General features: G+C 39.9%; 2 protein-coding genes across 3 annotated transcripts; both read left to right on the forward strand.

The window, feature by feature from the left end:
- Window positions 1-1,991: 1,991 nt before the first annotated feature.
- Window positions 1,992-6,012, forward strand: saal1 (serum amyloid A-like 1). 2 transcript variants are annotated; one of them, XM_029154223.3, is made up of 13 exons: window positions 1,992-2,152; window positions 2,551-2,750; window positions 2,836-2,937; window positions 3,060-3,143; window positions 3,229-3,308; window positions 3,392-3,451; window positions 3,535-3,650; window positions 3,831-3,993; window positions 4,353-4,435; window positions 4,576-4,761; window positions 5,027-5,166; window positions 5,299-5,391; window positions 5,563-6,012. In XM_029154223.3, exons 1-13 carry the CDS (start codon window positions 2,149-2,151, stop codon window positions 5,638-5,640), a joined length of 1,389 nt encoding a protein of 462 aa, XP_029010056.1. In that variant the 5' UTR covers window positions 1,992-2,148; the 3' UTR covers window positions 5,641-6,012. The 2 variants fall into 2 exon arrangements, with proteins under 2 accessions (XP_029010056.1, XP_029010057.1); XM_029154224.3 differs by having other exon boundaries at window positions 3,535-3,548.
- Window positions 6,013-11,163: 5,151 nt separating this feature from the next.
- On the forward strand, window positions 11,164-15,751 carry tph1a (tryptophan hydroxylase 1 (tryptophan 5-monooxygenase) a). The gene is made up of 11 exons (XM_029154222.3): window positions 11,164-11,355; window positions 12,898-13,032; window positions 13,128-13,311; window positions 13,384-13,484; window positions 13,579-13,646; window positions 13,735-13,931; window positions 14,013-14,148; window positions 14,241-14,367; window positions 14,459-14,554; window positions 14,652-14,785; window positions 14,901-15,751. Exons 1-11 carry the CDS (start codon window positions 11,266-11,268, stop codon window positions 15,073-15,075), a joined length of 1,443 nt encoding a protein of 480 aa, XP_029010055.1. The 5' UTR covers window positions 11,164-11,265; the 3' UTR covers window positions 15,076-15,751.
- The last annotated feature ends 142 nt before the right edge of the window (window positions 15,752-15,893 follow it).

Consider the following 15,893-nt stretch of genomic DNA (forward strand, 5'->3'; position numbering starts at 1 on the left):
TAAAATGTAGAGGACCAGTTTTGTTGTGATAAAGACCACAATTCTTTGTTTTTTTTCTTTCTTTAAGCTTAATTTAATAATGACAATCTTTTCTACATACAGTATATCTTAAAAATCTACCATTATTTTAAGGTACTGTGCTAACAGTGAATGTTTGTTTTATTGAGGTCAGAGAGTGCTTTGCTTTATCAAAATCGCATCTGGATTATCCGGTATAACACAGGATGTGCTGTAGAATCGTCTGTGCTACATCCTTGATCGTAGTCACCTGCTATTTGTGGCGTCATTGTAATATAAACGAAACTTGGCACGATCTTAAGCCGCAAACTTTACATGTCTAGAATAAAGTGAACTAGTAGGAAGCTGAACTGGAAACTGGTTGCTTCTGGAATGTTGTTGTTGAATGTTGAATGTTGCTGGATGTTATCCAGCAGTTACATGCTGTAGGGGTTTATCAATCACTTCAACAGGTGAGCTGATCGTTTAATAATTCATTTTTTATTGTTGGTTATATCTATTAAACAAACAAGTCGCTTGCATGCTTTTAAAATAGTTACTGACTGGAAGCTCCCTCCAAGTGCAAACAGGGCTTTCAGCCACTCCTACAGAGGAACAGCTGCATGATGGGCAACATGTAGAGATGTTCCTGCTTGACAGCATATATACTGTACAGTGTTGATCCAAGGAGGACAGTGAATTTACCAAATTGTCTCTACATAGTTTGAAATGAAGGTGGGACCCATTAAGGTTTTGAAATGCATGTTGACTTACTTGTCGCCCATGTCACTAGTCAACACTTCCAAGAATAACAGAGCAAAACTACGCAATTCACAAGCTAGTGCGTCACAAACCATCAGATATAGAGTACAGTAAGGAGCCTCACACATGGAATACAAAGTATTGCAGATATGCTTGTACAGTAGCTCTAAGTCATTTTAGTATCTTGTGTTTTTTATGGTCTAAATCTCCTATAATGCATAATGATCCATTTACTCATTTTTCATTGCAAATCATTGGCCTGTCATGAAATAACCTAGTAAATAGTACAATGTTTGCCCTAAAACATAGTAGTACGCAGACAAAGAAAATGCAAACAAAGTCTGTCAGTCTGTGTCAGTCTGTGCACCTCTGTTTCTATGGTTAAATTAGTGCGTGCCAAAGCCCTAAGAACAACAAGGCTTAAAAGTAGGACAGCAGGAAATAGAAATAAATGACTGCGTCCATATTTACATTCTGTAAAGAAGGAAAGAAGTTGGAAAAGGAAGGTCGAGCCTTTCCTGAGTCAGAAGTAACAAAACTACATTCCTGTGGGATTATTCAAGTTTTTTTTTCAAACCAAAGATACATATATATATACATTATAAACATTACTTGAAAAACTGCATCTAAACTAAAAACGTTGATTTAATAAAGCATGACAATAAACAATGAACAATTGTGACCTCTTAATACTGTGACTTTTGATTCCTTTACGACATTACATTGCAGCGACTCTCCGTCTACAGGTGTTCGCCTTTGGCTACTGCGCTGTTGTGATGGCGCCATCCCAAGACAGCACATCATAACAACACGCCTGTGTTGTATTGATAGAATGAGTTGATGAAGGAATAATATTTATACTAACCGTAAATTGCTGGAAGAATTCTGACTTTACGTGTATTACAACATCATACCGCGTCAGAGAGTTTAAGCGGGGGCACCGGGGGCTGGAGACGTCTTCTACAGAGGGGACGATAATACCTGATCACCGTAGAAGAAGACAACTTGACAGATGCTTATTTTAATTACTTCACGTTTTACAGCGGCTATTTTATTTGCATATACATCTCCAGGTGAAATTGTTCATTTGAAGGCGTACGAACTTTGGAGCATGAGAAAAAGGGGGAATACTTGAACCTCAATCACATAGTAAGCCCGCATTTCCCTCTGCCACCGGGAGATGGCAGCATTCGGTTTTAGTTGAAGTGTTGACAACAACAAAAGAACTGCAGAGTGAGCCTTCAGGGTTTGCGCAGCCGCAGTCGGTTACCGGTGGTTTACGGTGGCTATTTGAAATGTGGGACACTAAAGTGTAACAACATAGGCTACGTTATGATTTTACATTGATCATATTATTTTCCGTCAAGTTACATTTAGAAAGCGGCCACTATGGGTAAGCGTAAATAGGACCTTGTGAAGAGTATAGAGAGAAACACTAACGTAACGCCAAAGCTAATTGTTAAACCGATACTGTGAAACCGTAACATGATGTTAATGTTACAGGTTTTGGCTGATGCTTTGAGCAAACTAACGCGGCTGACGGCAAAATTACACTTGGTCTAATCCCCTAATACTGTATTAACCCTGCTAATATTTGAGCTAACTAAAACTACCTTGAACGGCTTCCACATGCTAATGCTAATATATTTGTATTGTATTTTTGTACGTTTACCATAAGTAAAGCTCTAAATAATGTTAATTGTTTTATACATTACTGATGCTGAGTGCTCCGATAAATATACTATTTACTAAGGAACTGGACGATAAACAAGGTACTTTATTTTTTCGCAGACTGTAACGCTGGTGGTAGTAAAGAAGTGGAGGATGAGAGGTCATCATCTCCAGTGGATGGACAGTCTCCTGTAATGGATCGTAACCCATCACCACCCCCAGACTCAGCTGATCAGGACGAGGATGAAGCACTGGACTCCATTGGTGACACTGTTTACAGCAAGCACTGGCTTTTCAGCACATTGACTCGCCTCATTCATGTAAGGGGGGTAATGTCACACCATAAACCTTGGTTATGCTGTAGTATTAACGTGTCTCAATCTTAGTGAAACTTGTATCCTGCAGATTGTTAACGAAAAAGCAGAGGGAGACCCTGACGGTCAAATGCAACTCTCTGACGATGATGAGGAAAATCTATGTAAAGTCTGGGATATGGCAATGGACAAGGTTCCTCTTTTTTGTCTTTTAAAACACAATTTTGCTTGCCTGTGAAATTTTACATTTGTTACGAAATGCATCAGACATTACACTTACTCACTGTGAATTAACTATTTATCACCTGTTTGTAGGACGTAGCCAGTTTTCTGCAGGAATTCAAAGCTACAGATATTCTTCTTGGAGTAATAGCCAAATCTTCCTGTCCGCGTCTCACAGTGAGTGAGTTTAGGTTCTGTGTCAAAATATTTCATTTAGCGTTGTGAGAATTCCTCCGATGGTTATTCTAATTTTCTTTTATAGGAAGTTTGTGTGGGAATACTAGGGAATATTGCTTGTTTTCCTGAGACATGCCTGGCCCTCAGCCAAAATGAAGACTTAGGGTAAGTAAATATCATCACCACCTGACAGATTTTGTACTCTATTTGTACTGTATTTCCTAAAGTCACTCCCTGCACGTCCACAGTGCTGTGCTATTGCTGCTTCTTGGTGATACAGATCCTCCAACCCTTCTGGAAACAAGCAGGTGACATTTGCATTTTCTGCATATATGCAAGAGTCTGTGTGTACATATAATAAAATATTTATTTTGTCTTACTATAATTGCAGATTGCTGCTGACGTGTATGTCTCAGGAAAATGTCTGTTCTTTGTGGCTTGAGCGAATACGACAGCAGACATCTGTGTGCTCCAGTCTCTATTTCATCATGAGCAGCTCCACTAACAGTACTTTTGATTTTACGCTTTTCTTTTGTTCAATATGCTAATAAAGTAACACCTGTGTATAAGTAATACTCATGTGACTTGCCAATATGACTGACATGAACTCTCTGTCCTTGTAAGCTGCTTATCTTAACTGTCTGCTTTCTAATATGGTTATAAGTAAATACTTAATATGTTTTACAGCGGACCTGCTTGAGAAGGTTGGAGAGCTCGTTGACAAACTGTTTGACCTTGACGAAGAGCTGATGAAGAGTTGGATCACAGCTCAGCCAAGAGAGGAGGATCATGCTGGTGAAAGCCGTCTGGATGTGGCCTCATGCCTTCTTGAAGCAGCCAAGCAGCTTAGGTGGGAATCTGAAACTGAAAAGCTGGACAATGTTAGTTGTAGTTTCATGCTTATGTTTGATGAACCTGTGTAATCGGTAGTTTGCAATAATAAAGCCACTTATGTGGTGTAAGCCCTGAAGATATAAACTAATGGATTCTTCTGCATTTTACCATCTTATTGTTAACCTGTGACCTTTTCATTTTAACATGTATAAATGTTTTATTTTTAAGGTACCAAATATGCAGTTATCAACTAGAGTATTTGCTTGATGAATTTGACTGTCTGGTCTTTATTAATATTGTGGTTAAGGATATGCTCTGATAAAGAAAGGGTAGAACACACACTTCTGCAATTAACAGTAATGATTGTTTTTACAGATCAGAAAGTCCAAATGGCCTAGAGGTTTACCTTCACGCGTTTCAGCTTCTCACCACCATAGATGAGGGAATTCAGATTTTTGGTAAGACTGACGATCAAACAGAGTATACCTCATCTTTAGTTTCTTTACATTTATAAAAAGTAATATGAACTGTCTTCATAAATTTTAGGCATCTACACTATAAAGATAATTGTTTTGTTTTTGTTTTGTTTTTTTTCTAGCTGACCCTCATGGACCTGGCAAAGTGGTGTGGAACTTTATCAGTGGCATTGTGTGTGAAGACCTTTGCCAACCAACTGATCTTCCAGTTGTTCTGCAAGAACAGAAGAGCATTTTGGTCCAGGCATTTTCTGTGCTTCATGCTCTTTATAGATGCCAAAAACAGTCATTTACCAACAGTGGCGCAAGTAAGATTTATAGCAGCTGTATTGCTTTTTTTGTTAAATGCCATTTAAGAAATAATATAGTAGAAAGATAAGATGACTTTTTCATCAAATGTAATGTTGGTCAAACCTAAAATATTGGTTCTACTAATGGTGTTTGCTTTTTAGAATCATTCTGAGGGAATTAAAGCATAGTATAAAATTAATAAATGTAAAGTATTTGGATTTGATTAGGTCCTTTCTTCCTATTTTTTTTCACTGAAGCCGCTGTTCTGTTTTCTCTCTGTAGGTGAACCTCTTATTGGAACCATTTTACGAGTTCTCCAGTATCACAGTGAGAGCAAAGAAGACACCAAAGATGAACAGCTCCAGATTCTTTCCGAGATCTCAGCAGAGTTTCTAGCCGACATCTGCAATGACATCTCTAAGGTAATGCAAGTAAAAGCATGCTTTCATTTTCTCATTTACCTGGATTCTTCTTTGCAGCTTCTCAAGAAATGTTAAACATATAAATCAAGAACCTATTCTGCTTTGTTCTTCTGACTTCTTTTTTCTTTGCAGAACACTGTGACGGATTTGGTAAAGAAAGGTTTCCTGACGGAGAAGTCTTGTCTCACAGCTGCTGCCAATTTACATGCTAAATTTAAGAGTTCGGTGAGTGCTTTTTCTATTATCATGTGTGCAACCATTGCTAGTAGTCATCATTTGCAATAGAATAGGTCTTTTAGAGCTTGCTTCTTGTTAGAACATGTTAGGGGCTGATCTGTTCTCCACCAGCTCACATGGAAAAAAGGTTTCCACTCCTCCCCTCTTTGTTTTGTACAGTTTCAACACCTGCACTCTGTGTTGTCAGAGGTTGATTCCCAACTGGCAGATGTGATGGGGAAACAGTTTCCAGTCTGAGGCAGATCAGTGTTTAGCACTCATCCAGACCTTAAACACTGCTGTTTATAGTGGTGCCTGTTTCCAGTTTGCTGGTACACGTCAGAATAAATGCATTTCCACAGAAAAGACTCTGATCTTACACCAATGGAAAAGACTGTATAGTTTTCTTTTTTTATATATACCAGTATATTGAAATTGAAAATCAATTTTGTTTGTATAATTAAAGTTGTATTCATACTTTTTAAATTGTATTTTTGTATTTTTTACAATTGACAATTGTATTTTTGTAATAACTAAGTATGTCTGTGTTTGTTTTATTTTCATGGCCAACAGACTCAGCTATCCAACGGTATTTCAGCTTTTCAATTAATAAAATATCTGGACATGAAACATTAGGGGCAGTTTTTATCAGATCAGTATTGCACTTCAAACGTCATTATCAATGTTTAGGCTGAAAAAGGCTTTTTGTTTCAAGTGTTAATACAATGCTGCTGATATAAAAATATTGTTAGTTTTCTTAACTTACTACCTTCTTTGGTAAAGGAGAGTCCCTGTCATTTATTTGTTACATGTAGATGTCGCTGAGTCTTGGTCAGATGTGCATCCAGATATCTCAAAAATTAATCCCATCAGTCCTCACCAGACATTTTAAACCACAGATGGACAAAGATGTTTCTTAAGCTTTTAAAGTCTATGATTTTAACTTATCTTTTTTATGTGACGAACCTGCATTGAATGTACAGTGTAGTGAGTCAACCAACCAAAGCATATGCGTAATAGAACCAGAGCTGATGACAACATCAAGTGTTTACCAGAGGGTGACAGTCAGTCTGTAAGAACAATTAAAATTAGATGAAAGGCTTCAGCCTGGCAACAATGAGCTCATTTGGTTTCCAAACGCACCACTTCGCCCACTCATGGAGAAGAGCAGGACAACCTGTGCATTTCCAGCGAGCTTCCGAAGGCTCTGTGAATATAGCAGCTTTTTAATTAAAGCTTGGATTGATATGTAGAACACTCTTTCTAATGGAAATTCTGAGATGGCCAGAGAGTGCGTGAGACAGAAATCACCCCATGGGGGGAAACAAGCTTTTAATCTTGGTAATCATCAGGACGTGTGTCGCACATACAGTAGGTGTTCAGAACCTCGACCTGCCACTCACGTCCTGTTGTGTTTTGTAAATATGTGCTTGGCCTTTCAGTTCTTCTTTTGGGCATTGTACTCTGGTGGGTTTTTTTTTTTGAGCCTCACTGCCAGGCATGTTATGTCACGGAGATTAAGGTGAAACCCAGATGTTTCTTGTTGCCCTGCCAAATCGAATTGTCAGTCTGCCAGTCTTCACGGCAGCTTGATGTGATCTGACTCGGTGAACACGACCCAGCAGGCTGTGCTTCATGCGGCTGACGCAGAGACATAGCAGTTGTTTCTTTGAAATGAGGAAACGGGTGAATTGGCCTCTCACAGAGGAGGACTGTTTTTTTTTTTATTTCTTGGAGGTAGTCAGGTCCTGACACGTAGTCTGACCTGTTCAGAATAACAAGTTTACGTAAGATGCATTGTTTGTTACAGCTGGATCACTTTGAACTAACCCAGCAGAGTAGACAACCTCCCCAGCTCTGCTGTCCACTCTGTTGCAGGGTGATGGGAGGGATAATGAAGGGATGAAGAATTCGTGTGCAGCGTCACGTTTGCTTCTCCTTTGATTCCAAGGCCTGGCCCATTCACAACCACCTGGCCAAGGCTTGTTAATAAAGACGCACGAGGCTACTGGGTGCAATCAAAGCCCCCTTCAGCTCATTTCCTGCGTTCCCCCGCTTTCTATCTCTTGTCAACAGAGTCACAATGAAAACTTTCCCCTTCGTGATCCCTGAATATCAAAGACGCTGACGTTTCCTGCTCATAAAAGGAGATGTGGTGACGCTGATGTTTGCCCTGGTCTTAACCGCTTCACTGTTCTGCTCCTTCAACCTGCTTATCTGATAGGATATTGTAATGATAAATCACAAAGCAGGTATGTGACCTTTGTCTGTAGCACTGCAAATATTTTTCTCACCCTGTCACCAGGACAATATCATTGATGCGGAGGCGAGGAGCGAATGTGCATATACATACAGATACATGTTTAGCCAGTCAGAAAAAATACAAAAATAAAATAAAAAACTTTTTGCCTTTAAAAAAAACACAGTTATAAGAAAATGCAGTTTCAGTGTCATTATCACATCTGTGACTTGTATCATATATAAATTGATCAGAATAGAGAGGGAACCGAGACCTGTGCCTATTGATCCCACTCACAGTGGGATCAAAGCTCATGCACCTCGTGCATAATAACACTTGCATCCTTACGTAATCATACAAATTTCCAGATTAACTGTACAATAGTTCAACTAATCTTTTTTTCAAGCACTATATACAGTCTCTATTTAGAATGTGGCAGGTGTTTATGGGTGCAACTCTATCCTGTCCTTGTGTACACTGACGCCTGTCACCAAGTGGCATATGCTGCTGTTTGTTCTGCAATGAAAGAATTGGAGCTAATTAAAGACACACAGACCTGCCACAGGAAGTGTACGTAAGCCGACCATTCACCTCTCTGATTAGTTAGTTGTTCAAACAGGCCGAGGATCAGGTGAAAGACTGGAATTCTGTCCACGGAGAGATATGAGAGGACCTTGAATCATGTGGAAATTCAAATAACATCGGTGTTATAATCATGGAAACGTGGGAGAGTTAGAAAGAATAAGCCAGTAAGAATCTAGCTATAAAAGCATTGTTGTATTATTATCACAATGCTTACATACATTTGTTTTTTTTTTTACATTTGTTTTCAAATAGTATTATTAGTTTATTATTATTAGTTTTTTTATTTTATTGTGCAAAACATGAGTTCAGAATCTATAAAATAATACACTTAAGTCATGTATTATTTTAATGTCACACTAATTATTTCTGTGATTCCGGTAAGAATTTGATTTCATTTTGATAATTAGGCAATTAAAAGTCTGTCAGTTTACTAAGATGCTTAACCTTTACATCAGCCCTGAATTTATAAATGCACATTTGCAACCACCTGTGTTTTTTAACAAGGCAAAAACACTGTGACCTCTGACCCCTGTGTGGAAAATGCAGCACATACTATACATTCCTGAATAATTTGTCCATAGTGATAGTGATCAGTGGTGCAGTTTCATGCTCTAATACATTCTAATGCTCATGTTTCTTAGTACCATGAGTGAGATTATCTTGGGAGATCTCTTGCAGCTTGATGCTCAGACAGAGTAAATCCCCCTGATTGAAGTGAACAGAACTGGGACAGACCGGTCACGGTACAGCTCTCACACATTCAGACATGTCTGTAACCCAACATCTGCTCTTCAAAAACCTTCACAGATTAATCAGGAACAACAGAATATTAAACCTTCCATGAATAAAGACACTGTATACAGAATAAAATAGAGTGTGCGCATTACAGGCCATTTCCCAAACAGTGTTTCCAAGGCTGGTTTATGTTTTAGTATTGAGATGTGTAAAGGTGCTGAGTATTCCCATTATCCGACTCTAGTGCTGCATAAAGAGCCTGATCTGTATAAGTAAGGAAAAAAGTTTGATACACAGAAATATTCAGTGAACAGTTCTAACTTGTACATTTTGAACATTTTGCAAAGTTTGTAATTTTTAAAAACCTGAACCTATTGTTTCTAAATTATGCCAGAATTATCCAACGGACATTCTCCACATGCAACAGCTGTGTCACCAGGAGTGTGAATCCAAACGAGCCATCGTTTTCCTGCTGCACACACAGCACCGACGGTCAGTCACCCTCTGCCCCAGCAGAGACGAGCTAACTACGCTCCCATTGTGAGTAACATAATTAGATTAAATGAGGCTGTTGAAAGAGAGGTTCATTATCACTGCTGAAAAACGTCAGTCGAATAGAGGAAATTCTAAATTTGCTGTCTGGTTGGGGCTTGAACTTTAATGAACCCGTATCACATTAAGTAAAGCAGATCTGATCCAGGATCTGTCAAGACATGATGAGATCATATCAGACCGTCGGTGCGCCTGCATCACAGAAGTGATGCGCTAAAATGTATTTCTAAATAGATTTGGATGTGCCTCACCCTGCTCTGTAGGAGCCGCCTACAGGCTTCATTCAGCTCATGCCTGAATTCAGAACAAAACTGGAGCTGCTACAAAACTACTTTTCCTGCCCTGTCTTTGATTTTGATTAAAAAAAGCTGAATGCCAAAACAATGAAGGATATATAAATTGGACATAAGGTTAATGTATCCTACTGGTTGCTATTGTTTTGTGTTGCTTTATGCATCAGCAGAATAAATACAAACAGACACAAAAAGGTAAAACAGAAGCGTGACACCAAAGCGGCTTTGAACCGTCAGCTGTGGGATGATCCACTGTAACTCTTGTTTGCTGGGGCTATTGTTGCTTCACGTGATCAACGCTGATACTGGCTCGCAAACAGATGTCGTTCAGACATATGCTGCATATTATGTTTGCACACATAAGCACAAGTTATTACCTCCTATGCTGTACAGTACATACGTGTATGGGTGGAGGTCCTGAGAACACAGTCAGGTAAACATGGTCAGTTACGCTGCACGTACTGTACACAATAGGATGGGGTTTTTTTCCCTATCCACATACTGTTTGATGCTGTAGTCGCCCCTCTGTCAGTGTCAACATTGTTTAAATGGACCACAGTGAGCAGTCAGTGTTAGTAGTGAAGTGTGCGCTCTTTCCACCCTATGATTCTGCAGCATATAGCTGAATAATGAAAGCTTGAAAGCTTGACCTTGCTCCAGCTTTGTCCTACTGAGAAGGAAGTTCCCTTCACCGGCCCCTGGCTTGTGTAAGACATTTGTCTGTGTCACGAGTCACACAGGCCAGGACCACCTGAGACCAACAGCATGTGCATCAGCCACACGGACGGCTGCATTAGCAGCTATGAAGACCTAAAAGTAATGGCCAACGAAGACATCCCACCTGTGATTAAAGCTTAGAGAACAGTGGTGTTATCTGTTTAGAGTAATGAGGTTGCTTGAGTTCATCTTCACTCCCCTTGCACAGGCCTCTGAACCCTTTTCCAGTAATTGTCTTGATCTTATTAAAAGGCTCATGGTGTTAAAGAAAGGAAAACATGCAGATTATTCATGCAATGTGCACAAGAGTTGCTTACAGTGCAGAGGAATGGATTTCAAAAGTAGGTGTGAGATCAGTGAAGGCACATGGGCCCAGTCTGAATCCTGTTAAACCGTGGCCTCGTTTTTAACTACTTGCTCCAACATGAGATGTGCACTTAATGTGTTGTATTACAATGTAATTTTAACATATTTGGCTTTAATTGTTAAATATGAAATATGACTAAATAAACCAAGTTCCAGTTGTGTGTGTTTTCCTGGCAGTGGAAGCTGTTTCAGGCCTTTAGGTGAACTGAAAGACGCCCCTTCCTCTAATGACGTGAGTGTTGCTGCTCTTTTTCCATTTGCTGCTGTGGGTCAGATTAATGCCCCCTCCTATTTCCTCCTGTGGTTAAATAGCAAAGCCCGCTGCTTCTCGTGGTAGACACCCAAAAGAGAGTCCGCAAATAAAGCTGCGTAGAAAGACAACTGTCGCACTTTAACATGTACTCTAACAAAATTGAAGGACCGCGTAGGGGAAGATCTTTTGACTCCATGAACATTGGCTTTGAAGAAAAACTGCTGAACAATGAGGTAGGAGCAAGGACATGTAACATATCCGCTTATACAGTAAAACCACATCTGCAGCAGTGAAGCTGTATTTGCCTGTTTGTGGAAGTTTTTACTTGACTGTGGCCGTGTTTGACTGAGGAAAAGAGAACTTTATGCGTGAGATGTGAAGACGACTTTTGTGGCAGTGAGCAGATCGATCGGGTCATCTTAATGATTAAGCCCTCACTTTGTCGTCAGTGCAGATTAATTTAAGCCGTTTTGTTATACTGTAGTTTACGTCAAAGGGTTAAGAGGGTTAAAGGTGGATATCTCTGAACTTCGTGCAGCAAAAAAAATGAACATGCGCATATTTCGCCGATTTCCTTAGGAAAAATACAGAAGAGGTAAATGATAATGCGCTCATAAATGTATTTGCATCAGGACGCTAAATTGGGACAGGCTGGATAAGCAGGCGAACATAACTGCAAAATAAAATGCGAATAGGTTGAAAGTTTTATAGCGCCACGCGATGCAGTAATTTAACGCTGCCTAATGTCTTGGCGGGATTTCAGCACGCAGGGGGCTAATAATAGGCTTTTCCCCGCTGTCTAAATGAGATTTCACTAAGGCGACTGTTTGAGACAGAGACAAGTTCATCTTCGCTAAACCTACACGCATAGAGTTGACCCTGGACAGCGTCCTGACCCATGCGTCCTGTCTCCATTCACTAATGCTTCCAGGGATACTATTGGCAAGAGTCCACCGAAAACTGGTCGGCAGCGCGATCTACACAATGCTCGAAAGGAGAAACATGGTATGGACTGAACTGGGTTAAACGGATTTTTATCAGCGGAATTTATTCCTGAAACCTAAAATCAGATTTATCTATTAGATCGTGTTAGATCTTTTGTTTTTTCCAAAAGAAGAATTATACTATTTCTGGCAATCACACACGTGAGTAAACTGAAACTAAAATAGCCTAGAAGGCGGTGTGGATTAGTTTTCTGTGCTGCTGGCTAGTGAAGTCTTACTTCTAAAACCTGATTCAGGATTATATGAATTTTCCCCTGGCGTGTGCAGCGCGCAGAGCCGTGCGTCAACGTGAGCGCTGTCCATGGTGCTGAAACGGAGTAACCGCTTGATCGCTAATCTCAGACCTGTCTCCACTTGTATCTATTTTAAATAAACATTCCGTTTTTCTTTTACAGTGTTAAGAGTGTCTGAAGTATTGAATGCTGACATATTTATTATTGTTGTGTTGAGTGCTGTGTCGTTACAACATAAGACTTTCAGGGCTAATGATAGAAATCATAACCTGCGTCAGCGTTACTGGTTTGGGTATGAATTAAATCATATTTAGCTAGAAACAAAACAGTTGAAATAAATTATACATACCTTTGAAAATACAGTCAAAATGAGGGTGAGACACAAGACAAAATGACAAGTTGCCAGAAAAAGGTCTGCGTTAAATATTTACTTGAGTGGTTCATCTCAATAGGTCACGTTTTATACATTTCTTCAGGTCAAACTATATCATCACTGACATTAAAACGAAATGAGGTAAAAATATTATTTTTTTTCTAGATAAATAAATCAACTTTCACAAAAATTGAAGAAAGCACTGAAAAGAAGAACACCTCAGAAAAAGCAAGAGCAACAATAATCTTTTCTCTCAAGAATGAAGTGGGAGGACTTGTAAAGGCTCTCAAACTCTTCCAAGTATGAACAAACTATTTATTATCCACCAGTTTCTACCTTATTAGTGAACGTTATGTGCATTTTAAGGATTAAACTGTTTTTGATGTTTGTTGCAGGAAAACCATGTCAACCTCGTGCACATAGAGTCCAGAAAATCCAAGCGACGCAACTCTGAGTTTGACATTTTTGTGGACTGCGACAGCAACCATGAACAGCTGAACGAAATCATTCAGCTGCTGCAAAAGCATGTGAACGTGGTGGACATGGAGCCTCCCGATAACTCCTGTCTACGTGAGGACGGTAGGAGACTGCTCCTCACATCTTGTCTCATTAATGCAGATTAATAGTAACTGTTTCTGCTTTTCTTCTCAGACATGTATAACGTACCTTGGTTCCCAAAGAAAATCTCCGACTTAGACAAGTGTGCTAACCGCGTGCTGATGTATGGCTCTGAGTTGGATGCAGACCATCCGGTATGTCGGCCCAACTAAACCTGCATGCATTCACTTGAAATGCAAAATATAAATTTGAAGCACTGTGACATCTTTTGATTTTTCGCTCCATCAGGGTTTTAAGGACAACGTCTACCGTAAAAGGAGAAAGTACTTTGCTGACCTTGCCATGGCCTACAAACAGTATGCTTTTCTTATTTATCTCATGGGCTATTTTGAAAATGTTACATTTGATAATTGAAATCTAAGGGTTTTTTCTGTCTTGCTCCAGTGGGGATCCCATTCCTCGGATTGAGTTCACAGAGGAGGAGGTGAAGACGTGGGGCGTTGTGTACAGGGAGCTTAACAAGTTGTACCCTACCCACGCCTGCCGGGAATACTTGAAGAACCTGCCACTTCTGTCCAAATACTGTGAATGTCGGGAGGACAACATCCCTCAGCTGGAAGACGTCTCACGCTTCCTCAAGGGTAATTTCCTTATTAAAAACATGCTTTTCTCGCTTGTTAACACATAATTTTACACTTAAATTACAAACATTCTTTTTACAGAACGTACTGGATTTACCATCAGGCCTGTGGCAGGTTATCTGTCCCCCCGTGACTTCCTTGCTGGTTTGGCCTTTCGTGTATTCCATTGCACCCAGTACGTGCGGCACAGCTCCGACCCCTTATACACCCCAGAACCGTGAGTGTTACCGCACTTTATTGAGAAAGTACTGTAAGTCTGTGTTCCAATGGTAATGTTAGGCTAATATCATGTGTTCTTTAATCATCTAGGGACACATGCCATGAGCTGCTGGGCCACGTCCCGCTGCTAGCAGAGCCCAGCTTTGCCCAGTTTTCTCAGGAGATTGGTCTTGCTTCTCTTGGGGCCTCAGATGACTCTGTTCAGAAATTAGCCACAGTGAGTGACACAAACACATACACAAACTTCAGATATAGTGAAATCTAATGCAAGACATTCAGATCAGCTGCCATTGTTTTTCACATTACAGTGCTATTTCTTCACGGTTGAGTTTGGCCTATGCAAACAAGAGGGGCAGCTTCGAGCGTATGGAGCAGGACTGCTGTCCTCCATCAGTGAGCTTAAGGTGCATACTCGTTCATACCAAAATTGATTAGTGCCATGTTATCTCAACAACAAACTGTGTGAGTGTAATATTCCTAACTGTGCTCTCTCTTTTATAGCACGCACTCTCTGGTAATGCAAGGATAATGCCCTTTGACCCCAAAGTTACATCCAAACAAGAATGCATCATCACAACCTTCCAGGATGTTTACTTTGTGTCAGACAGCTTTGAGGAGGCCAAAGTCAAGATGAGGTGAGTTGTAATGTTATCTAAACAGACTTTAAATTTACATAAACTCTATACTGACTCTTGACACATATTTCTATATATACTGTCGTATAAAGCTTTGATATTATTTTGCTTTCAGGGAGTTTGCCAAGACTATCAAGCGCCCCTTCACAGTGCGATACAACCCCTACACCCAGAGTGTTGATGTGCTAAAGGACACGCCCAGCATCAACAGTGTCGTGGAAGAGCTCCGACACGAGCTTGACATTGTCGGCGACGCGCTCAGTCGACTGAACAAGCACCTGGGCGTCTAACTGCTCGCGTCCAGCTGAAGCCAAACACTGCTGTACAGAAACTGCTTGTGTCTCACCCTCATTCATCAGTACAATGAATGTGCACTGCACCTGTTGTCTCCACTGCATGGTAAATGGTGTATATGACTTACAGAGGTGCATTAGGTGTATCTAGTCACTGATAGCAGTAAACTGCACAAACCTAAAGAGCTGCTTACAGTGAGACACTGTTTTGCTTCAGTTGTTCTTGGCTGAGCTGGCTTCTGTGTTGCAAATGGTTAATTTGCTTTATTTTAAATCCCATCCTGACTTGTTACAAACTCTGCCTCCTGTTAACCCTGCTGTTGTATACGATAATGTGCTATTTTTGTAATTCATTTCTATCTTATTATTCCTCACATTTAAGCTTCCTAACTGCAGTGATGTGTATAAGATGTACCTTATTCTTTTGGTGTATGTATCATGTTCCTTACTGTTCTGAAGTTATAAAAATGAAAAGTTTATGACAAACTGTGGCCCACACACCCCAACTTATTTTATTTTTCAGTGATGATTCTAAATACCTCCTCTTAAAGTGAAAATTATTGTAGTCCTCTTTAAATCAGAACATTATTTTTCTACTGTAGAGAAACAAACATTATGAGGAGGTTATGTATCGAACTACTGAGAAAGATAAAATAAAAATATTGTGTCTTTACAGCATTTCAGATGGTTTGTTACTAGTATCTTTGTGGTGACTTGGTTGTTGAATGTAAAAAAAGATCTGCTGTGTCCAATTAGACAGGAGAAACCAAGACACAATCAAATTAACATACAATTCAGAAGGTTGTAGTTTGTGG

Source organism: Betta splendens, chromosome 6, assembly GCF_900634795.4.
Source record: "Betta splendens chromosome 6, fBetSpl5.4, whole genome shotgun sequence".
NCBI lineage: Eukaryota > Metazoa > Chordata > Actinopteri > Anabantiformes > Osphronemidae > Betta > Betta splendens.

Excerpts from the sequence above, each read along its gene's own strand:
- tph1a (XM_029154222.3), top strand. The coding sequence starts at position 11,266 with ATGTACTCTAACAAAATTGAAGGACCGCGTAGGGGAAGATCTTTTGAC. Across the intron at positions 13,033-13,127 it reads AGGCTCTCAAACTCTTCCAA|GAAAACCATGTCAACCTCGT; the intron begins GTATGAACAAAC and ends TGTTTGTTGCAG. Across the intron at positions 14,368-14,458 it reads CTGTTCAGAAATTAGCCACA|TGCTATTTCTTCACGGTTGA; the intron begins GTGAGTGACACA and ends TTCACATTACAG.
- saal1 (XM_029154223.3), top strand. Across the intron at positions 3,144-3,228 it reads CTTCCTGTCCGCGTCTCACA|GAAGTTTGTGTGGGAATACT; the intron begins GTGAGTGAGTTT and ends TTTCTTTTATAG. Across the intron at positions 3,651-3,830 it reads CATGAGCAGCTCCACTAACA|CGGACCTGCTTGAGAAGGTT; the intron begins GTACTTTTGATT and ends TATGTTTTACAG.